The sequence below is a fragment of the Monodelphis domestica genome, chromosome 4, assembly GCF_027887165.1.
Source record: "Monodelphis domestica isolate mMonDom1 chromosome 4, mMonDom1.pri, whole genome shotgun sequence".
Taxonomy (NCBI): domain Eukaryota; kingdom Metazoa; phylum Chordata; class Mammalia; order Didelphimorphia; family Didelphidae; genus Monodelphis; species Monodelphis domestica.
The window spans coordinates 228,342,694-228,367,682 of record NC_077230.1 but is presented as its reverse complement, the minus strand read 5'-3'; the positions used below and the strand labels follow the sequence as shown (position 1 = coordinate 228,367,682).

Genomic DNA, 24,989 nt, shown 5'->3' with positions numbered 1-24,989 from the left:
TCACTTTTTGGAATTTTCACCCCTACAAGCCCAGCTGCATTTACCCTGTCCTAAAAATAGGAGCAGCCACACTATTACCAAAGCAGCCCCTCATGAGGTTGGTTTCTAATGCCCACTCTCTATCCTGGCCCAGAGGACGGATTTTTCTTTCATTTCATCACTCTATATTCACAATAGAAAAACACTTTGCCCATAGAGTATCAAAAACAAAACAGTTTCCAATAGCAGGGAGAAAGGGGTAGTTCTCTCATACCACCCTCTGGCCAATAACTCATCCTACAGTCAATCACCTCTCACCCTCCTCCTGTTCAAGTAAAAGATTTTTGTTTCTTCAAGGGTCCCATTTTCCAATCTTTCATCTTATCCACTGCTGACTGTCTCCTGGCCCTTCTACCATCAATCAATCAGTCAATTCAAAAGGACCATCCTGATGGTGAACTAAACAGAACAATAGCATCTTAAATTAACAGGCTATATGCCTGTTTCTGTCCTCTGAATCCCTTCTGTTTTGAAAAAGTTATTTATGGAAGGGTCAAAGGAGACTAAATTGGTGAAAAAGATCTGATGCTTTTAGCGGACTGCAAGCTCAATATGAGTTAAGGCTGTGACATGGCAGCCAAAGAAGCTGATACAATTTGGAGTTGTATTAATATAAGTAGAGTATTTAGAGGTCAATAGTCCCTCTGCTCTCTGCCCTAGTCAGGCCACATCTGAAGTAATGGGCTCAGATCTGAGCAATACCTTCTGAGGAGGGATTTGATATGCTATAATAAAAGATCCAAAGTAGGAAGACCATGGGTAGTAAGAGGACTGGAGATTAGACCTTTGGGGGATTGGTGGCAAGAATTGAAAATGTTTAGCATGGAATAGAGCAGACTTAAAAGGGATATGATTCTTCCGTTTGAGTATCTACCACATGGAAGAATTAGACTTCATTGTGTTCGGCCCCAGAGAACAGAAACAGTCGTAACTGGGGGAAGTATCAGAATGGAGATTTAGGCTTGAAGAAACAAGGGGAAGATCTCCCTCACAATTGGAGCTCTCCAAAAGTGGAAGGAACTCCTGGTGTCTGGCAGTGTTCGATCAAGGGCTGGTTAAAGACCTGTCAGGGATGTTGTAGAAGGGACACTTGCTCTGGTGGGAATTGAACCGTGTAACTCCTTCAGGTCTATCCCTACTCTTCCAGTCTAGTGGTCCCATGACTGAAATGTCTGAAGTTACAAAAAAGAGAGAAGTCACTTTTCCTTTCTTCCTCCCCCACTTTCCCCCATCCCTTCTTCTTTAGCAGAGGTGAGAAATCATGGGCGTAGAACCCTGCAAATAACTTCAGATGTTTTCAATATGTTGGTTAGTTTTATTGAAATTTTCTCTTTAAAAATTTGTTCTTTTTAATCCTTTAGAACTATAATGGAAGAAAGGATTCACTCTTATGAAGAATGACTTTCTGGGAGAGGTTGGAAAGGAAATAATTGGAAACATAGGTGATGGAAAATGGGAAATGACTATAAAATTACTTTTTAAAAGGAAGATTAGGAGCTTTCAAACTTCAGGAGCCTTGATGAGGACAGGACCATCTCTTTGTTTTTCAGACTCTCTAGGTGTTTATCTTCATCCTCAGGAAATTTTCCCCTTTTCCATGTGCTGCTGTGAAAGAGGATGAGTTTTTAGAAACAAATGGATATTCTTCTAAGAGCAGCCTTGGATCATCCAAAAGAGGATGGGACACTAGGCAATGAGCCCAGGATGATTCTCAACTTCCAGCCCTGCTCAGCACATGCTCCATTGTCCCTCACTCCCATTCCAGCCCCATTCCCCACCCTGGAACCCCTGCAGGTATTCCCTGCTCTTGTAAAGACAGTGGGAAGCCATCCGCACGTGGTTTCCTCAGCAGAATATTTATTTCTTCTATTCCCTGGAATGTAATACTTCTGTCCACACTCTGATTTATTAACTGCAAATGAGCATATTATTAAGATTCCCAACCATAGGGCATAAGCCTCTCCCAGCCTGTCAGCACTTAGGACCCTCCCCAAGAAGAGGATATTATAACTATATAAGCCTCTTTTCTGCTCTCTAGCTCTCCAAAAATCGCTCTCACCTCTGAATCAATTTCTCCAAAAATTTGGAAAAAGACAGGAAGAGTAGATTCTTATAGTGGAACATGGAATCATGGAATTAGAACTGAAAAAAGGCTTAGAGATCACCTTAAGCACCCTTAGAAATCACCTTGTCTAAGCCCTTCATTTTCCAAAGAAGGAAACTAAGGCCCCATGAGGTTAAATGACTTGCCTAGTGTCAGAGAGGTTGAAAAGTAGGATGTGTAGTGGGGACTCCTGACCCCAAATCCAGTGCAGTCCTGTAGGTGTATACTGTCCTCTTTTTCTTGATTTGCCTTTGGTAAGATGGAGGAACCCTGAAGCTACAAAGGTACTAACAATAAAGGGACTTTTTTCCCCAATGATCATTTAGTTTCAGCAGCTAAACAAGTTTGATCATTAGGAAATTCTTCCTAATTTCTTACTTGAATCATTTTTTTTTTAGAACAAAATGCAAGCTCAAATCTTCAGCAGTTTTATTATTCCAACAACAATTGGTCTTATACAAATGAGAGTGTCAGGGTATCTCTTCCCTTCTCTCTCTTGGCCCATTTTATCTTCCTCTCTGCCCTTTTTTTATTTCCTTCCGTCTCTGTCTCTTGCATCTCCTGTTCTCTGTGTTCTTGGACCTTCCTTGCACTTTTACTCCTATTCCTCACTCTCACTGCTGGCTGGCACTCACTTGGAGGTTTGCCCCTGCCAGTGCTTCCTAAAGGAAGCCCAGGTTGGCATGTACAGACCTGAGGGAGAGACTTCACCTCAATCTCCCCTTGGCCCAGCAGTTCCGTATAGTATCAGTAACTGGACCGTAACACTAGTCTATGATCATTACCCATCCTTTGTTTGGCCACATCTCTTCGATATCAACCTTCTTCCTCACACCAGATTATGCATTGCTTTTAATATTTTATAAGGCTGAATTGCCTAATGCTGATCTCCCTCAGCTCTGGGGGAAAGAAATGGAGTTCTCACAGAAGCTTCATTTCTTTAAAGGCTGATAACATCTCTGCAGCCTTTGCTGGACCCTTTTTCTACTTCAGTGCCCTCTCCTCCCCCCTCCCTGCTTCTTCCCACTGTGGACCTGGTTGGAATGCGATTTGCACTTGCAAATCAATTGCTGATTGATCTTTGTCATAGAGAGAATCACAGGACTAGGACAGTGTCCAATCCTTTTTTCCCAGATCCAATAAGGGCAGGCTGGGTCCTTTCACAGCCCATCTTCCATCAGGCTTATTTTCAAGATGTGTATCTATTATATCACCCTGGGGAGATGCAGACATAGCACCAGAGCACACATCCTTAGTCATCCCTCCTGGGATCCTTAGTCCTCTTTACTTCACCTATTGGGGGAAGAAGTTAAAATTTTGTTCATTTAATCATTGCCTCCAGTTAATTTCACTATTGTGGTCACTTAGTTCCTGAATTGTCCCTAGAATGCAGGAGATTGGGGGATTTCTACAAGGCCTGCATTTGAGGGGAAAGAAGGATACCAAATTTCCTGTTCCTAGGACCCAGCAGGCTGGGTGGTGATTCAGAAAAATACCTGGGGGTTGCAGGTAGAAGGAGATAACAGCAAATGGTGCTCAAACAGACCAAGTATCACAGCATTATAACCATCACACCTGTGTCTGATTTCTATTAGCTATCTCTGTGTCTCTGTGTCTGTCTCTCTGTCATCTCTCTGTCTGTTTCTTTCTCTGTGTGTATCTGTTTTTCTCTCTCTCTGTCTCTGCCTCTCTCTTCTGAAATTGGACTCTTCTTATTTCTTCATCTCAAAAATGCCTTTTGTTATTCATTATAAGCAGAACCACAGACTTTCAGAGTTGGACGGAACCTTGAAGGTTATCCAGTCCAATCACTTCCAGGAATTCTCTTTATGCCCTTCCCTCCATAACAAATGATCATCCAGCCAGCTAGATCTCACCTAGTTTAAAATGTGTGTATATGGGGGATCCCCCCCAAGAATACAGTCTTCCCTGAGGCCTTGTCCTTCCTAGGAATTTCCCTGTCTTGTCCCTCATACCCTCTCCTAATAGACTCATCTTTTGTTGTGCCTTTCCATAAACCACCAGTCTCTTCTACCTAACCTTGGGAACCAAGATGAAAATAATTATTCCCTTTTTATCTTTGATCCAATTGTTAATCCATGTTAGGAACAGGAAAACCCCTTCCTCAGTTAAATGGAAAACCACATACTGTCTCTCCTCCAGACTCCCAGGGTACAGGAAGAAACTCTGTCTTCCTGAGTTAGACAAGAGAGCCTTCAGTGAGCTGGCTTGGGTCCTCATTGCTCCAAGCACCAGGGCTGAGGGCACCAGAATGAAATCAAGGCAGATAGCAGCTTATAACTCTTTCACTTTCCTATTATCTACCGAATAGCTTAAGCCTCCAATAAAGCAGCCATCACAGCCTGTTAAATGCTTCATCCCGTGAGAGGGGAGGAAAGGGAGGCAGAGAGTGATGGCTCCCGGAAATGTCAGGATTAGATGCAAAGGGGACCTGACATTGTTCTAATGAAGCCAAAGTAGATATTTATTTACCTGGCTCTATTGGGGAGTTTCCAGATCCTTTCCCAGTCCAAAGCACCTCTTCTCCCCTATGCATTACTACCCAGAGACACCACCTTGAATGCTTCCCTCTTCCCCTGAATGTCCATAAATGTTTGAAGTTGGCTACCTGGCTATCAGTTAAACCTTAGGAGAGTATGAATGGGGTGGGGGTGGGGAATACCAAAGGAGAGGAGTTTCTTTTTGAGACACTTCTCCATGGTGACCACAGTACCCACCCCCAACAGTGCTTCTATTGGTTTTGATTTCTCCTTTTCTTCCTCTTTCTCTCTCTCTTTTTTCCTCTCTCACACATATCTCTGTTCTGATTTATTAACTACAAATGAAATATTATTGGGATTCTTCCTTCAAGAGCTATTAGTCTCCTTGCCTTACAGTAAGCAGTTCTTTTATAGATAAGAAAGCATCTATTCTTTCTCCCCCAGGCTCCTGCCACTGGCTTCTAGCCTTGCTGTCAATGTGTACAGGTCCCCAGCCAGGGTGCTTCTTGTCTGGGATCTATTCATCTTAGCAGCCTCAGGGATTCTGGCCAGTCTTCATCTCCCCCTCCTTTCCCCCCAACCCCCCTCTCTTTCTCTGTGTGTGTGTCTCTCTCTCTGTCTCTCTTTTTCTCTCAAGATTCTATTTTTCTCTGTCAATGTCTATGTCTCTGTTTTTCTCTGTGTCTGTCTCTTAAGTTCTCTGTGTTTCTCCTCTTACTTTTCATTTCTCTCTCTTCTCCTCCTTCACCATGTAATAAAAGAGAGTCTACTTTTTAATTGAAGAAATCCATCTTCTGCTTTCTCTCACAGATCTCTCTCCCTTCCTTTCCCCCCTTTCATTCTGACCTCTCCTCTTCCCTGCCTTGTTCATGTTCTCCCCTCCATCCCAGGTGCCCCATTTCAAAGTGGCCCCTGAAGAATTTGTGAAGTTGCAGTCCCAGAGATTCACCACCCTGAACCTCCACCCCAGCAACACGGACATCAGTGTGGCAGTCGCTGGGATCCTGAGGTTTTTCAACTGCACCACAGCCTGCCTCATCTGCGCCAAAGCAGAATGTAAGTTTCCTGAGATCGGGAGCTACCATCTTGGTCAGTCCAGCCTGACTGCTTCCTTACCTCTTTGGAGTGTCCCCAGGTTAGGAGAGGGGGGGGTTGATTTGAAAAGTTAAACTTGGTAAACAAAGGGCTCTGTGCATGTGTTTGTATGTACATTTACATGTGTACACATGTTTATCTCACCCAAGAGTGAACTACATGTATTTGTGAAGAACTCATGTTCCAGGTCCTGGAGAAACAATCCAACAGTCGCCAAGGCTTTTTGCATCCACAAACTCAATTCCCATTACTTCCTAACTCATTGTTAGGGAGATACAAAGAGAGAGAGAGAGAAATTGGATGCATTTTGTATTTGATGGTTTAAAGAGCATCTTTCCCTGGAGAGCAGGTTTTGCTGATGGAATGAGGTCTGAGGTCAATTCCTGATAAAGCATTTTTTTTTTAATGCAAGGTTTTGGAAATGCATTTTCTCTGATTTTCAGACAATTTGTGACATAAATTCAGCATTTATAATATTTAGCTAACATAAGCTAGCTCCTTCCAGCTCACAGTCACATCTGGATGCTTAAGGCAGTCACTTACCCACACTTGAAGACACTGACCACTGGCTGTTGTCAGAATGCTGGAAATGGACTGCATGTAGCTCTCATCTTCTCCTCCAGGTCTTTTGGGTCTTCATCTTTATATACAGTCAGGCTTCAGAAGCATACTTGGGTGCAGTTTCTCAGCACTTCTGTCCCTTCCAAAGCAGTCCTAGCACCTATAAAAGATGGACAAACCAAGTCACTTCACATCAACAAGATGGATCCATTTGTTTTTTCACCATGTTGGGTTTGCTGCTATCTGCTTGTATATTCATTTATTCATACACACATGACAGATCCATTTGTTTTTGCCATTTTGTGATTTTTGCCCTCTGCCTAAATAGGTGGGGGGCAGCATTCACCTCTAGCATAGGTAGAGGGCAGGTATATTCATTCATTCATTTGTTCATATAGACAAGGGCAATCTGTTTGGTTTTACAATGTTGTGGTTACTGCCTTCCATCTGAATATTCATTCATTCATATAAAAACATGACAGATCCATTTGTTTTTACTATGTTATGGCTCTTGCCCTCAACTTGTATATTCATTCATTCATCTATTAATTTGCTCATTCATACAACACAATAGTTCCATTTGTTTTTATCATGTTGTGGTTGCTGTCCTCCATTTGCATATTCATTCATTCACTCATTCATTTGTTCATTCACTCACATATACCAACATGATAGCTCCATTTGTTTTTATCATGTTGTGGTTCTTGTCTTCTACTTGTATATTCTTTCATCCATTCATTCACATATTTATTTGTTCATTCATTCATTCATTCATACAAACATGATAGCTCCATTTGTTTTTACTGTGTTGTGGCCCCTGTGTATTCATTTATCAATACATTCATTCATTCATTCATTTGTTCATTCCTTCCTTCCTTCTTGCAAACATTTGTTTTTACCATGTTGTATTTGCTGCCCTTTACTAGTATATTCATTCATCCATTCATCCATACAAATAAACAAATACTTATTGAGAACCTTCTATTATATGCTAGGTACTGTGTAGGATACAAAGATATATGTCACCCCTTGCTCTTAAGCAGTTTCCATCCTAATGAGGAAAAGAAACTATATTGAAACAAACCACAAGCAGGTATATAACCCTACCCATATAAAATGTGCAAAGACAAAGATATCATCACACATACATTAAATAAAAAGTTGTAATGGAAAGAACACTGGATTCACACAGGAGATTTATTTATCCAACCCAGTTCTCCTGTTTAATTTGTGACCCTTAATTTTTTTGAACCTTAGTTTCCTGGTCTGGGGATGTGGAAATAATACCAGACTATTTAATTGCTGGGGTTCCTCAGAGGATTCACTGGTATAATGGCTATATATGTAAGAATGTATTTAAAAGACTATGTTACCATAAAGCAAAATACAGGGGCAAGTTTTATTATTCTTATAGCCAATGATCTTATGGAGTTGTTACAAGGCAGTATTTTTGAGTGCCAAATGTGTTCCAAACAGTAAAAATCCAGAGTGTGTGAATGGTATCACTATGAGCTCTATAAACTGGGAAACTACACTTAGGTCATAGGTGGAATTTCAGTTGGGTTGGATGAATTAGCCAACAGAAGTTAATCTCCTTGAGGGCAGCATCCATTTCATTTTTGTCTTGATATTCCCCACACCTAACCCAGTGCCTGGCACTGGATATTTTCTTAGGTTGGTTGATTTGAAATCAAGAAGGTTTGAGTTTGCATCTGTCCTCTGGTATTTGCTTCTAGCTGTGTGCCTACAGAAGTCTTGTAACTTCTCTAGATTGTAGTTTTTCTCATGTATAAAGTGGGTATTAAGTGGCTTTCCTGAATTCTCTCCTAAGACTGTTGTGAGGATCAAAAGAGATAAGGGCCATAAAGCACTTTGCAAACTTAAAACAGCAGACAGATTTCACATTATAATTATTTCTTTATCTCAAGGAGAAGAGGAAAATATTCCAGATAAGCAGAAAATTCAAGAGGTAAAAATGTGCATAATATAGGAGGCAGCTGGATGGCTCAGTGGATGGAGATCCAGGCCTAGAGACAGAAGGTCCTAGGTTCAAATTTGACCTCGGACACTTCCCAGCTGTGTGTGACCCTGGGCAAGTCACTTGACCCCTACTGCCTAGCCCTTACCACTCTTCTGCCTTGGAACCAATACATAGTATTGATTCTAAGACTGAAGGTAAGAGATTTAAAAAATGTGCATAGTATATTCAAGGAATAGCAAGTAGTCCAAGCTGCCTGAAGCAGAAGGTCTGTGTAGGGGAATAATCAAAGATAAAGTTATTTTCAACACTCATTCTTTGAACATTTATTAAAGTATACCATGGGGGACTAAGATGCCAAAATGGAAAAGTATAGTACACAAAATCAATCCATCATCCAATCAACAAACATTTATTAAGTGCCTATCATGTGTGGGTCCTGCGTTAGGTGTTGGGGAAGCAAAGACCTAAATAAATAAATAAATAAACCTTAAGGAGCTTGAATCCTACTTGGGAAACATGTATATGTAAACATATACAGAACATGTAATATACAGAATAAAACAAAATTAATACAGGATAATTGAAGAGGGAGGGCACTAGAAACTGGGAGGTGGGGATCAGGAAAGGCTTACATGAGAAGTATGTTTGGAAGGTTAAAAAAAGTCCAACTTAAGATTCAAAGTAGAGATCAAGGAAAGCTTAGCAGAGGGGCACAACATTGGAATTAGAATTCAGAGAGTAGCTTGGAATTCAACGAGTGAAGAAGGTGAGTAAGGACATGCCAGAAACTGGGGACAGAGTAAGCAAAGACATGGAAGTTAGATAACACAGTGCATGTTTGGGGATTGCTGAGTATATCCTTCTAACTGAAGTCCAAAAGAATAATCTGAGATGGGTCTGTAAAGGTACAGTGGCATCAAATTGTAGAGGACTTGGAATGCCACACTAAGAAATCTGGATTCTTTTCCTGGAGTTCAGCAGCACTCAACCTTTTTGAAGAGGAAGAACTCCTTTTTGATGTAAAAAAAAAATCCATAGACTTCCATATGATTGTAGTTTGGCTATTACTTTCCAGTCATTAAGGAAATACATTCAAGCTACTATGAATTCAGTAGTGCTTTTGAAGGAATTTATATTTTATTCATCATAGTAGTTTCTACACATTTGAAAACATAGCAATTTGGTTAGGACAGTATTTATTCAGTCTGCAGAAGTATTCTTGCTTACTTCTGGTTGGCATTTGAAGGCTAGGCCCCCTTGCCAAAACACTGTGACCTTTTGGATATTTTCAGACCTCTGGATGATATCCATTACTACAGAGGATGGGGAATCTTTGGGGGTCTTTCACAAATATATGCCCATTAATATAAGAAGAATTTCCACTGGTAGACATGTTAGAAGGTGGATATACTCCCAGATGTATCCCTACATCCTTCTCTGGCCCATTTCTTTGTGCCTTAGTCTACCCAGTCTAGAAATGGGCCTCATTTATAACAATCTTTAAGATTTCCAAGTTGCAAGACCTGCACAAGAGTTGATTGCCTCCTTGCCAGATTTATACACCCTGCCATGCCAAAAACTGGGCACATCATACAGTTTAGAGCTCCCCAGACCCAGGGTAGAGTACCTCTGTTCCCAGAGAGACATTTGTAGCACTAATAATATACTGCTTTTGCTCAGTAATCTTCCTCTTCAGAGCACTTTACTGACATTAACTAATTAACCCTCCAAATAACCCTTCCGAGAAGGTAGTTTTAATCACCACTCTACTGACTGGAAAGCAGCTGTATAGATGGGTCCAGGAACGTGGCCATGGGGCTGGGGAGCTGGAATTAGATCTCAGAGCTGGAGACCTCCATGGGGGAACTAATTATGCTGGCCCCTGGCCCTTTCCAACAAACCAGGACTGACAGTGCCAAGGAAGCTGAGTATGCATAGAAACACATTGATAAACTAACTCAACAATCAGCAATTACTATATTTACTGGGCACTGACTGCGTCAACACTTGGCTAGGCAAGTATACATACAGGAGAAGTATGAGATACATTTTGGGTCCTATCTCCCATTGCCACACCCATGATAGTGTAAGGATTCTCGGTGTGCAAATTTCCTCCGTAAATGGATATTGGTGGCTTGTCTATAATCTAGAGACCTAGACAGTTGCCTGAGATGCTGAGAGGTTAAATGAATAACCCACTATCATGCATTCAATCTGTATTAGGGGCAGGACTTGAACACTTTTCTCCTGGATTCTAGCAGGCTATTGACATACATATAAAATAATCACAAATACATTGCATTTTAACAAGCTCTTTCTCACATACCACCACTGGAAGGTAGTTATGATAGTTATTCTTATCTTCATTTTACAGGTAGGAAAATGGAGATTCAGAGATGAACGAATTTACTCAAAGTCTCTCAACTAGTAATTAAAATTAGACTTTAAGCTTTATCTTCATAGAGTGGTTTAAATATTTTACAGTATTTGAGGGTAATGGTCAGTGCGCTGAATGTCCCAGAAGTCCTGATAATTCCTTATTTGACTACTCAAAACCTGAATGACAGTGATCAAGTCATTTCATTTCTATGGGTTTCAGTTTCCTTAACTCTAAATCAAGAAGATTGGAGTAGTTCCTGAATTCTGGGTTACATGGATGTAGTTTTTTTTAATATTTAATTTTCAATATGATTGGTTTCCTTTGTAATCCTATATATCATATTTTTTGTATTTGAAAGCATTATTCTGAGAAGGGATCCATGGACTTCACTAGATTGCCAAAGGGGTCCATGACCTCAAGACATTAGCAATCCCTGATTTCTGATTTCTCAGGTCCCTTCTAGCTCTAAACTATAATCTCATATGATCTATATAATACTGTATAAACATTATATATACATATACATAAATACATATATCTAGTATGTGTGTATATATATATAGTGCATATATAAACACACATATATAGACCTTCCCTCCCTTCCTCCCTCTATCTCTCTGTCTCTGTCTCCATCTTCATCTCCTTCCTCTCTCTCTCTCTCTCTCTCTCTCTCTCTCCTTGTCTCTCTCTCTCTCTCCCCTTCTCCCATCCAGACTGGGCAATCCCATCTTACCCAAGCTAGAAGTATAATAGCCACTCATAGACCTGATCCCACTATTGATATGTTTCTGACCTAATCTTGTTCACCCCTTCTTAGTCAGACTGGTGACCTCCTATTGCTTCCAGGCTTAGTGTAGAAAGTCAATCATCCAATCCCACTGCAGCTCCCAACTCCTAAACTCCACCTATGCATCTGTCTCAATCTCTTGGACAGCAGGGATTACAGGTATGAACCACCACACCTTGTTCACAAAAATGATAATCATTATTACAATGGCTCACATTTATATAGTGTTTTCAGGTTTTAGATACAAGTGTTATTGTCCTTCCTTTACAGATGAGGAAACTGAGGCTAAGGAAAGACTAAGTGGCTTGCCCAACTGGTAAGATTCAGTACTATAGGAATTCAGAAGAAAGGAGAGGTCAGTATTTTCTGGAGTCTTCAAGGGGGAGTTTCATGGAGGACAGAGGAACTTAAACTAGACTTAATACTATCTACCAAGTAGCTCTTGCTAAGCTGCCTCTGGTTCTTCTGGTCTTTGCCCAATAGACTTTACAACCACAAAGCTGTAGAAATGGAATCTACCAACCTATTCTCAGATTCCAAGGGCTACACCATTAGTCATAAGAGTTGGTGTCACAGAAACAGAAAAAAAATCTCACTGTATCAAAGATGTCTCTTGCCTTACCTGAGGATAGAGAGGAGAGGAGAGCAGAACTGATGGGACACAAAACTGGGACAACATGCTGAAAATGATAAGCCCACTGAGACAGAAGGGGAATGAAAGCAGACAGCCCAGCTTGGGACTTATCACTTGGCAGATGCCTCTTCTATTTGGAAAACTTATCTATCTGTAGAGGCCTTTGAGTGACACTGGTTCCCACTGGGCTCCTAAGATCCATGCAGCAAAGCCCAGGCCCCACCAGGGAAAGATCGGGCAGGGGAGGAGAGGTTAAAGGGAGGAGCAGAAGGAAAATCTAATCAAGGAAAGAGAAAATGAAGGTCTGATGTAAGACAGCTCCATTTCAGAGCTGGGGAGGGGACACTTTCCAGTCTGCCTCATTAATGCAGGGCTAAGAGACACTGCAAGTAGAATTAAGAAGAGGAATCTAATTTTATTTCTCAGCCAGTGAAATTAGACATAACCCAGCACATTCCATGGGGAATCACGCCACTCACTCGTTTGCTCGTTCTCGATTTCTCCCCGAACATGGATTTTTAATAACTGGGTTTTCATCGCATAGAAATGAATTGTGTTTGGCTAGAGGGAAATATGTGTGTGGTGCAGAGGGGAGTTTGTGTGGGTAGATTTTTTTTTTCCTTAACTTAAAAAAAAATTTTTAACAAATCAGTCAGGAAGGAAAAAGTGATATGGTAGAAAGGGTTGAAAGTTAGAATATGGCATCCCAGGCCATACTCTAAAGGCCCAGGTAAACCTGGATCATTATAGTGTTTCTGAGGAGTTCAAGGCATCCTGTAGGGTGTCTCCAAAGCTCTCATATGATCTAGACCCTAGAGTGACCCACTTAGTCCCTCAGATGAACTGTTTCTTTAACTCCTTGTTAGTCCATGGGAATGGGATCCATGGATATAATTCATACAAGTTTTTCTTTTACCTGTTTATTTTTTTGAGAGGCAGGGTACTAGAGAGAGAAACCTCCACTGCACTAGCAATAAGGCATCCTGTATTCTAATCTGTACTCTGCCGACCAACTGTGTGACTGTGGACAAGTTATTTAATTCCCCTGGCCCTTAGTTTTCTCCTCCATACTCAGAGGATGCTTTTGGTTCTGACACTCCAGCCTTCTTTGCAATAGTTTTTGTATCTTCTTTTCTTGTGTATATATGTTCATCCCATCCCCTCACTCCCATTAGATTGAGGGCTTATCAAGGGCAGGATGTTATTTCCTCTATCTTTTCCCTCAAGACCAAGGACAAGGCCTTTCACCCAAGGGAAATTCTACCCATATTAATTGAAACTCTGTTCTTAGCAAAACACAAATATATTTATATTTATTCATTAAACATATTTAATGAATTCTCATGGTGAGTGAACCTAGCATGGGGCAGTATGTGAGGAAGGCATGTTTTTGGAGATAAGATGGCAGTTGAGGGCACTGGGTGCTTGCTTGAGGTGGAGAGAAGCAGGTTGCCAGTCTCGTGCAAAGAAGCCATGATCCTTTGGCATTAGAAATAGATGGTGAAAGCCAGTGGACTGAACTGATATGTCAGTCTAACTGGTGTCATCATTTTCCTACTCATCTCACTCTCTAAACAGGTGCTGACTGGACCTCAGAGGTGAAAGGATAAATTTGATTTCAGGAAGTTCCCAGCCCTCAATTACTTTTGAGATGCCTTCAAGCTTTAAATCTATATCTTGTGCTTCCTTTCCCATTCATCTTTTCCACATATCCTTCATTCATTCCCTCATCCTGCTGTTCTATTGCTATGACTAAGAAAGGTACATGTCCCAGCTCTCAATTTTTCTCATTTTACCAAGGGAAAAAATGAAGTCCAGTGAGACAAACTTATACCATGAATAAAAGGTCTGGGTACCTGTTCCACCTGCCCCTTCTTGCTGTCAAAATTTTTGTCAGGTTTATAGCCAAACTGGTTGAGTGGGAGATGATCTAGTTTTGTGGACCATGATCACTGTTGATGGAGCTAATGCCCCCACTTTGGACCAATGCTTGACAAAATAGTGAAGTTATTGTATTCTATGGTAAGATTGGTAGACAAAATGGAAAAAAGTTGCTCCTAGGTGAAAATCATCTCTTCTTCTGTAAATTTTCCGAGAGTGTTTGCTTGATCAATCCATTATCCCTATCTTCCTTATTTTGCATGATACTTATCTATGGACATGTTTTTCCCCTATCCCACCCCAGTAGACCATAAGCTTCTTGAGGACAGGACTGTGTCTTTGTTTTTAATCTTTATATCTCCAGAACCAAGTACAGTGGCTCATAAATATTTGTGGCAATTGAATCATTCTTTGGATCCCACCCCATGCCAAGTCTATACCTTTCCTTTTTTTTTTAAAGACACTTCCCTTTCTTTTTTTTTTTTTAAACCCTCACCTTTGGTTCCAAGGCAGAAGGGTGATAGGGGCTAGGCAATGGGGGTTAAGTGACTTGCCCAGGGTCACACAGCTAGGAAGTGTCTGGGGTCAGATTTGAACCGAGGACCTCCCATTTCTGGGCCTGACTCTCAGTCCTACATTTCCTTTTCTAACTTCTAGCAATCACTTTACTCTTTCCTCCCTTTGAAAGTTGCTCTTATTAAAGAATTTGACACTCATTCGTACCGAGGTCTAAATGACTGATGAGGTATAATGTGACATCCTTCCCAAAATTATTTGTATTTTAGCAGGACTCAAAAGCATCAGCTAAAACAATAAGGCACAGTTCTCAGTATTAGTTTCAGCATAGGGCAGATGGAGACAGTTTTTGTTCTTGTTTTTGGAATGCTTCAGGGGAAGAGTAGTTTCTGGTCTTTGTAACTCTTTCCCTCTAGGTAAAAGGTTATTTTGCCTACTTTAATAGCTGGACTGATCACTAGGACTCCTCTGTTCCTCTCCAGTTCCTGGGAGCAAGTTTGCCTCCTCCTCCCCAGAATAAGTATCCTGCTGAGTCTTTCACAAATGGCTCCCTCCTGCTCCATCATGAGCTGTACTTTTAGACTCCCCTGGTACTCAAGATAGAGGGATGAGGCAAGGAGTAGACTCTGGAAGAGGAACAAGGCTGCCTATGATGGGGTGGGGAGAAAAAGTAAGCAACAAGCTAGAAAGAGATGAGAAACTGCAGCTTTTAATGCTTTAAGCATCAACAACCCATGGCCACTTCCCTGGCCTCTAAACCACAAAAAAGCAAAAGAAAAAGCAGAAAGCAATAATAGAACTAATGAAAACTTCCAAGATGACATGACTATAAAATCAACTTTCTTCTGCATGAAATGCTGAATGAAAAAATACTGAATGCCCACTATGTTCTGTGAGAGATTCAGAGAATTATAATGTATGGCCCCTGGCTGTAAGGAACTTATAATCTAGCTGGAGTGACCCACAGGGAACAGTGAGAGAAGAATAAATCACAATAAAATATAGTAAGTCACATTTACTTTAAGGTGAACAATTTCACACAAAGCAACGGGACATAGTTGATAACATTCTGAACTTGAAAATGGGAAGACCTGGGTTCAAATTTCACTGCTGTTGCTTGTTAGTGGATCCAAAAGAAAGTTCTTAATTCTCAGTGTCCCCATTTCCTATAAGCAAAAAAAAAAAGTGGTTATATTGGAAGAAATAGAATTCTTCCTAGTTCTAAATTCATAAGCCTAGGATAAATGCCATCATACTAGGCCAAGCTGAGCATCATACTAGGCTCTAGGGAGATGTCAAATTTAAATAAAATATGGTCCCTGTGCTCATGGAGTTTTCAGTCTAGACAAAATGCAAGCATAAGAGGGAAGAGAATAAGCATTTATTAAGCACCTACTATGTGCTAAACCCTGTGCTAAGTGATTTACAAGTTATCTCATTTGATGAAAAACCTGAGGCAGATAGAGATTAAAGTAACTTACTTAGGGTCACGTAGCTAGTAAGTGTCTGAGGTCAAATTTAAACTCAGAAATTCCTAACTCCAAGTACAGCTCTCTATCTTTTGTTCCATCCAGCTAAGCCTAAAAAGAAGGTTGATGTATGCCTGGAATGGAGACCCAGAATTTTCTTCATCTAAGTGAATTTGGTGTAGAGAGAACATCTTCTCTCCCATGGCTCTTACTATCAGCTTTCTTCTATGGGAAGAGAAAGTTTTCAAAGGGGGTAAATTTTTAAGTAAACATGAGCAGTAAGGGGAGGGGCAGGATTTTGGTCCCTATCATAGCCCTAACAATATCTGAGTTTCAAAATATTTTGCCTTTAGCAACCCTGAGAGCAAGCTAGAGACATATTATTTCTGTTTTTTTAGATAAGAAATTTGAGCCTCAGAGAGATTAGGACTTGCTTAAATTTACATAGTTCATAAGAATCAGAATTGGGACCTGAACCCAAGTTCCCTGACTCCAAATCCAGTAAGAAGAATCCTACTATATCAGAATATAAGCAAAGGCTTGATCGGATGGATTGAATGTAAGTACAGAAATCAGTATGTGCTAAAAGTCATGTGGTCCAATAGGAAGAGGATTACCTCTATAATCAGAGAACTTAGGTCCAAATGCTGCCCCTATTTTCTACATGACTTTAAAATTCATTTTCCTTTTCTAAAAAATGTTGGTATTGGGGAGAACAACTAGATAATTCACAAGGTCTTTTTCCAACTTCAAATCCAAGATCCTATAATTTGAAAAAGGCTTCCTAGATGAAATGGATCTTGGAAGATGGACAGGTAGAGATGCAGAGGGAAGGGTAGTCTGGAGGGTATGTGTATATTGTCTTTAAGTGTTGCCCACTTCTTCATTTGGGGTTTTCTTGGCAAAGATACTAAAGAGGTTTGTCACTGGGGGAAGGAGGGACAGTAATCATTCCCACCACACAGCTGACAGATTGGTATTACTAAAGCACAAGTCTAACCATGTCATTCACTTATTTAAGAAGCTTTAGAGAAGCTAGGTATCTCAGTGGATAGAGAGCCAGGTCTGGAGATAGGAGGTCCTGGGTTTAAAGTTGACCTCAGATATTTCCTAGCTATGTGAATGGGCAAAGTCACTTGACCCCAGATTGGTTGGCCCTTACTACTCTTCTGTCTTGAACCAATACTTTGTATTGATTCTAAACCAGAGGGTAAGGGTTTTTAAAAAAAAGGAGAAGAAGCTTTGATGGCTTTCTGTTGTTTCTTTTTGCTTCTAAGATAACATTCAAATACTTCCATTCATTTGACAATGAAAGCCCTTTATATTCCAATATCAATTTATCATTCCAATCTGATTTTACATTATTCTCCTTCATATATAATATTCTAGCTAAAGTCATCTAATCTCCCAACACTGTTCCTTCTTACAAACTGCCCTCCAGGACTAGATAACATATCTTCCCTCCTCATCACTACCTCTTAGAATCCCTAATTCCCTTCAAGGCTCAGACATAGGCCATTTCTTACCAGAGGCCTTTCCTGATCCCCCAAGTTGTTTGTGCACAATGAACTATTAAACAAAACAATGTTTGATAATCAAACATGCAAGCTTTTATTAAGCACCTGCTATGGTTCTTTGTTGTTCAGTCTTTCAGTGGTGTTCCACTCTTTATGACTGACCCATTTGGGGCCTTCCTGGTGAAGAAACTGGTTTGCCATTTCCTTCTCCAGCTCATTTTACAAAATTGATTACAAAAAATTGAGGCAAACAGTTAAGTGACTTGTCCACAGTCACCAGTCTCTGGGCTATGTTGTCTGGCTATCCCTCATATCAGACATAAATATCTGAGGCTGTATTTGAACTCAGGAAGACGATTCCAGGCCCAGAACTCTATCTACTGCAGCACCTGGTTGCCCTGTTATATACTTCTAGCCTGATGCTAACCAGTATGCAGGGAAATGGGATCACTAAGACAACTAAAACAGTCCCTGGCCTCCAGGAGCTTACACTCTAACAGGGGAGAAGTTTACTTTGTATACATTTTGTATTTACTTGTCTAAGTACACACTACTTCCTGACACCCTCTTTCTCCCCAACCCTTGAGGAATGTGAGCTCCTTCAGGGCAGAAACTGTTTTTGTCTCTGTATTTCCAGTACTTGGCAACATTGTCAAGCACATAGTAGCTGTTTAATAACAGCTTGTCGAATTGAACAGAGTTGAACTGAATTGAAATGGAGCTGGAAGGGACCTCAGAGATCATCAAATACAGAAGGTCTTCACATTGTTTGTGCCACAGACATCTTTTGCAGTCTAGTGGAGCCTAGGGACCTTGCCCCCAAACCATATTTTTAAATGCATATAATAAAATGCACAAAATTACAAGGGAAATTAATACTCTTGAAATATATTTACCAAAATACATTTTTTATAAAATTTATACATATTAGAGAGATTAAGACCAAGGTCAGAGCTAATTTGCATTAAGCCCAGGACTAAAATTTAGATGTCCTGACTCTTCATCTGTATAATGCCTTCCCATGCCTCTTCATTGCTAATTCTTCAAGCACCCTTGGTGAGGCTGCCTGCTTTGAGTAGGCAGGTTCTCTCTTTGAGAAAAATCTAAGATTTCTCCTGAGATATGTCTGGCCCTGCTCTTTGTCACAGCCTCTGAGGGCCAGAGCAACAAGGTGAGAGAGGAATTAGCAAAACTAGAAGATGAACCTCCACAGTAGCTTACCTGTGATTCTGGGTACACTCTTTCCAAGAGATAAAGTGTCCCTGGGTTGTGTTGTCTGGGGTTCTCTCATATCAGACATAATCCAGCTGTTATTCCCCAAGTTTTCCTATGTCATCCTACTCAATTTTATTGCCTTTCTGGAGAATTCCTGGAGAGTTATCCTCATTCTCAGCCACTATGGAAAAACTTTCTCAGTCATCACCTTGGAATCCCTAGGTTTTGCTTTCAACATTCAGTTTACTACAGTGGACATTTCAGTTCATCCACTGATGAGATTTGATTCAATTCAACTGATCACCTTTCTTTAGAGACCCTACATAGTTCTTCACTAGCACTAGGAGTGATATTAAGTTTAAATAAGGCATAGGTGTCTTGGAGTTTACAATCTAGAGCAGTGATGATGAATCTTTTAGAGACTGAGTGCCCAAACTGCAACCTTCACTCAGCATATGAGCCCCCACTTACCCCAAACAGGAGATGGAAGAAGGGCTCTCATTGGGCTGCTGGGCAGAGGAGCGGGTGATGAGAGAAATGTCCTCAGGCACATGGAGAGGGGAAAGGGAGTAGCAACCTTTGGCTCACTTTGGCATATGTGCCATAAGTTTGCCAACATAGGTCCAGAGGTATGATAAGGCAAACTCAATACAAAATAATACTACCATCAAGCAAACAAGCATTTATTAAAATTTTGCTATGGTCCTAGCACAGTGTTAAAACAGTTAGAGGTACAAAGACATAAGAGAAGTAGTCCTTGCCCTCAAGGGACTTATATTCTAACAGAGGAGAAAATATGAGCACATATAAGCATATCTAGGCATAACTAAGACATGTAAAGCAGATACAAGATATCTTAATAGTGAATAATAGGGAAGCAAATAAAAGAGAAGCAAAGTATTCTCTGAGATCCAAGGAATCTAGAAAAAGGAATCTAAAAAAGCCTCATAGAAGAGATGGCAGTTGTGCTGAACCTTAAAGGATGGTTGACAATTCAACCAGCAAAGCTGGGGAAGGTCATGCCTGGCAAGAGGGATAGAGTAAGCAAGAGTGAAAAGGCAGGAAAATGCAGAGATTGTGCCATTGTACAGTTTAGTTGGAGCCTAGCATATGAGCAAGAGAATATTAGATAAAGCTAGAAAAGTAATGGAGATTACCATTGTTTTCTTTCTTTAAAAAAATCCTTATCTTCTGACTTAGAATCAAATACTAAGCAACAGTTCCAAGGCAGAAGAGCAATAAGGGCTAGGTAATTAGATCTGTGACTTGCCCAGGGTCATAAATACAGTTAAGAAGTGTCTGAGGTCAGATCTGAATCCAGGACTTTCCATTCTCAGGCCTGGCTTTTTATCCACTGAGCCACCCAGTTGCCCCCACCATTGTTTTCATAGAAAGTAGCCAGGCTGATTGGGTCTTGTTTTCACAAGAATGCTAAAGACCTACCAGCTCTTGGCTCTGCCAGTGGGTCTTGCTGGAGGTGGATCTGACCATTATAGAACACTTTCTGTGTACAGTGATCAGATGACTCACCAGATGGCATTTTTTGCATAATTCATTTTATTCACTACAGAGTAAGCATATACTAAGCAATTAAGCCATTGTCTAAATCTACATTAGGATCCAGATGGCTTTTTGTTCTTCACCATATTCCTGGATATTCTTTATAGTTTGTAGATGGGGCAAACCAAGGTCCATAGAGGGAAACTGATTTGCCTTAAGCTACCCATATGATATGGTACATGATTTGAACCTGGCTGTCCATGTTCTTTTTCTTTTTTCTTATGTCAAACAAGATTGTCTCGTTTTTGTCCCTGAAATGAACTTTTAACTTGCCTGTCAAAAAGTACCACTGATATCACTGTCACTGTCTTTGGTGACTTGATGGACTCAGGCAGTTATAGGTGTCTTCCCTCTTCTTGCTCCTCTCTGCCTGGCTATCTAAACTCTTAGGCAGGTCTGTCTTGGGAAAGGGAGAAAGGCCAAGACCTTTGGTTGAAAAACACATAACTGGATTGCCTTGGAAGTCATTTTTTCAAATAGTTTGACTGAGGGCCAACTAGTTCCTTCTATGAATATGTTCTTTCCTTTCCTCAGCTTCTGGGGTTATGGGGAAAGGACTCAGTATCTTATAATGGCTACATTGGAGAGGGAGAGTTTTCTGGAAGAGACCTGGCCCTGTGCTGCCTAAGTCACTGGGTTCTGCATTCTGTTGCCCCCTCTTCCTCAATGGAAAACGAAAAAAAATCCATTTTCCCAAGGACATATACTCTACCACTCTCCAACCAAGACAGAGTTTCTTTCCCTGGTGCCATGTAATGTTTGTAGTCATGTTGTTCTCTTGGCCCTTGACATTAGAAATAAATAAATCATAGAATTCAGCCTCCTAGGCATCTGAGCCTCTGGGAACTAGAGATGTTTCTGTTGTACTCATGTCCCTAAGAACCAAGCTAGAAATAGGAGTGACAACATATTCTTAGGACAAGCCTATGGGGATGTTTTAGGCCACTGGGGCCAACACTCCAGGTCTTTCCTTCTTTAGGAATCTTACAGGGCAAGGTAGTTTGGAATAGAGTCCGTTGGGGTCAGATATTGATTCTATCACTTATGTCCATGTCCTTGGGCAAGTCATTTAACCACTTTAGTCCTCAGATTCTTCATCTGTAAAGTGAGAAGATTAGACTAGATGATCCCTATGGTCCCTTCTATCTATGATCATATATTTATGGCAGGTCTACTTGACCTTACCATTGGTAAGCTTGTATATTCCCCTAGAAGATTTAAATCTTCTCAGACAATTCTCAGACTTGTAGGAAAATCTCATAAGATTCCTAAACTGCTTCCCCTTCCCAATCTGTGTGTGTGTGTGTGTGTGTGTGTGTGTGTGTGTGTGTGTGTGTGTGTGTGTGATTGAGAGAGAGAGAGAGAGAGAGAGAGAGAGAGAGAGAGAGAGAGAGAGAGAGAATGGTGAGTGAGTAAGGACTAATTTAGTTCTCTTTCCAATGGGTCCTACAGAACTTGAGTGTTTTGCTCAAGGACATATAGCTAGTCAGTAGTAAACCTTAGAATTGACCCTAGGTCCTCTCTTTCGAAATCTAGTGTGCTTTTGCTAAACCATTCAGTCTTTCAAACCATGGGTATCAGTTGGAAAAATTAAGGCTTTATCCTTATACTCTCATAGTTTATATAAGCAAATAGAATCTGGAGTACTCAATTCACTAAAGATCCTTAACACACCCACATACACATTCATACATTCTTGGCAACTAGGAAAAGGAGAAAGAGCATGGCCCCTTTTAGGCCATTTCAGTGTCTAGGTACTCAGGAGCACCAGAAGGCCCTTAGCCTGAAGAAAACTTTCTTTTTTGCTATGTCTCAAATTAGTTTTCTGCCAGAGTACAGTTCAAAGCTTATGTTTTTAATAAACATAACCACTCTTTGTCTTCATGCAACAACTCAAAAATTTTGACAGACACCTGGCCTGATGAGGACTAACCAATTTCTTGGATCCCTGACTCCTGTCTTCATAGAAGTAGAGGATTGATGAAGGGGTGGGTGAGAAAGGGAACAAAACGATGTGGTAGTCAGGATGACCTAAGGAAACCTCATTTTCCTCTTTAACTATATCACATTCCCTAGTGGTTAGGGTTAAGACTGGGAGCAGTCTTTTCAAAAAGTCTAAATATTTGTCCAAGGTTACATAACAAAGTTTAGATCAGAGTTGGAAATAGAACTCAGGACTTTGGACTCCTAGCCTAGGATTTCTGCTTTTTTCGCATAGGTTCCTGAGTCAGCCCTTTAGGTCTTTAGAGAGTCTTTCCTCTCTTCTCTCTCAGGCCTTTTAAACCTGGAGAAGCTGCTCAGACAATTCCTTATCTCCAAGGACACGCTCTCCGTCAGGATGCTGGATGACAGCCGGGATCCTACCCCACTCCTCAAGGAGATCCGGGATGACAAGACAGCCACCATCATCATCCATGCCAATGCCTCCATGTCCCACACCATCCTCCTGAAGGTAGGAAGCTGGAGCTGTGAAATTAGAGCATTAGGTTCAAAAAGGAGACCTTTTTTTCATCAGTAACTGCTCTTATCACTGCCTCCAAATGAAATTTCCCTACTCATTCCACAACATAGATTGAATCCCCCTTATCCTACTGCCTTCCCTCCTTCCCCACTTCCCAAGTAATAATGATTTTTTTTCATTCATGTAATGTTTTATACTTTCCAAAACGTTTTCAAATGGAAAGTGAAAGTATTATTTTATACCCATTTTACTTGAGAAATTGTGGCTAAAACATACCCATGGTCACAAGGTAGCAAGTAGCAGAACTAGAATTTGAAATCAGATTTCCTAATAAAAAATTAGGGGTATCAAGGAAGATGAAGGCATAGTTTCTGGCCTATAGAATCATAGCATTATAGATTCAGAGTTGGAAGGGCATTTCCCTTTACAGATGAAGAAACTGAGGCCCAAAGAGGTTAAAATGACTTGCCCAGAGCTAGGATTTGAATGTAGATCCTCTCATTTCAAATCTAGTTACAAGTATGCCAGTTATAGTCAAGACATCCAAATGCACAAAACCCAAATGAATGGCTATTCAAAACTCATATCTATGTGAATCGGCACTTAAGATTTGTCCTAGCAATATAATCTTGAGTCAGAATTTTTAGGTAGCATGTATATGTGCCCATACATGCCTCTCTATGTGTGTGTGTGTGTGTGTGTGTGTGTATGTGTGTGTATTGGGGCAAGGGGAACGTGGAGACACAGTTTGGTAGAGGAATTGATGAGGCACCCCCCCCAAATCCCTAAAACCATGGCCTGCATGATGTTTTATAGGCAGATGGAAGTGAATCATCAATCATCTGGTGGGGAGACATTGGAGCAGTTTGGAGCAGGTTTCCAAAATCACTCAAAATCCTAGAATTGGAAGAGACCATAGAGACCCTCTATTCTAAACCTTGTCTTACAACCATAATCAGAGCCAGAATCCACTCCAACATTTTTACACGTTCAGTCATTTCCAGTCATGTCTGACTCTTCATGACTCCATCTTGGGTTTTCTTGGGAAAAAGACTGATGTAATTTGCCATGTCCTTTTCCAGCTAATTTTATAGGTTCAGAAACTGAGGCAAATAAGGTTAAGTGATTTGCCCAGGATCACATAGCTAGGAAGTGCCTGAGATCAGATTTGAACTCAGTGAACTCAGGAAGGCCCCAGGCCCAGCATTCTATCCACTGTGCCCCCTGGTTGACCACTCTGCACATAATGGAAGGCAAAAAGACAAGTCTTAGACTTTGGGGACACCTTATGGAAAAGAGCCCAAGACTATCATACCTAAACTCAGTTTATTAGCATGGTAGGTGTAGAAGCAGTTCTGAACAGCATTGCTCTCCCAGAAAGTGATTCTCTTCTGGCCCTCTTATCTGGGAAGCTATAGAATCAGAAGATCCTAGATTTAAAGTCCAGCTAATTGGAAGGGAGAGGATGGAACCCAAAGGAGGGATAGTGTCCAATGCTAAATGCAGTATATTTGATTGAATGCTTGAGAAGAACAAAGCAAACTGTTCTCTTGGAGGCCTTCCTGGACCAGAAACAAGATGCTAGTGACACTTGGTTAGGTGAGAAGGGAGGTGCTAGAGAAGACCAACACTTGCCAAGCCTCTCCAGGGTTTGCTGGCTTGTCCTAAAGCCATTTATTTTTACATTTAAGTGCAATGTACTGTCTTCCTCCCAGCGACTTGATTCCTATTTACCTTTTGATGAAAGTGAGAAGCCAGGCAGACACTGAGATTATTTATTGTCTTCCCCTCCCATTCTCCCCTCACCCACATTTTATTTTATTTTTTTGTCTTGGAGTTAATAAGAGATTTGAATGAGTTTTCTCCTTACTGAGGGCTATCCCTTCAGCCCGTTGCTATAGTAATTTTCCACTACTCCAAAGCAGTGCTTTTCCAAATGCATACACATGTGCATGCACACACACACACACACACACACACACACACACACACACACCTAAATACAGGCTTTTTTTTTGCTCCTTCCTTTCATTTCCAGGACCTCCACTAGCCATGACCAGTAAAAACATCAAAACTAAAGGAGATCCACAAGTTGAAGCAAGTTAGAGGGGGACTGTGCACAGAGCGTATAATGAGGGACAAAGCCTAGAGCAGACTCTGAGGCTGGAGCCCATCCTGGGCATTGTTGTTAAAGCTTAGACCTCTCATGATGGCATTCTCTAGAGGGCAGTCTCCCTACTAGTTCTAGCAGAGTTTTTTTTAACCCTTACCTTCCACTTAGAATCAAC

At 40.9% G+C, this 24,989-nt stretch overlaps 1 protein-coding gene across 4 annotated transcripts in view; it reads left to right on the top strand.

Annotated features, from left to right (window-relative positions):
• Window positions 1-24,989, top strand: part of GRIK4 (glutamate ionotropic receptor kainate type subunit 4) — a 787,563-nt gene that overhangs the window by 485,534 nt on the left and 277,040 nt on the right. For all 4 annotated transcript variants that reach the window (XM_056794213.1, XM_056794214.1, XM_056794211.1 and 1 more), the window contains 2 exons: window positions 5,535-5,700; window positions 22,514-22,692. In XM_056794213.1, coding sequence (XP_056650191.1) covers window positions 5,535-5,700; window positions 22,514-22,692 — 345 coding nt within the window. The remainder of the gene's footprint in view (window positions 1-5,534; window positions 5,701-22,513; window positions 22,693-24,989) is intronic.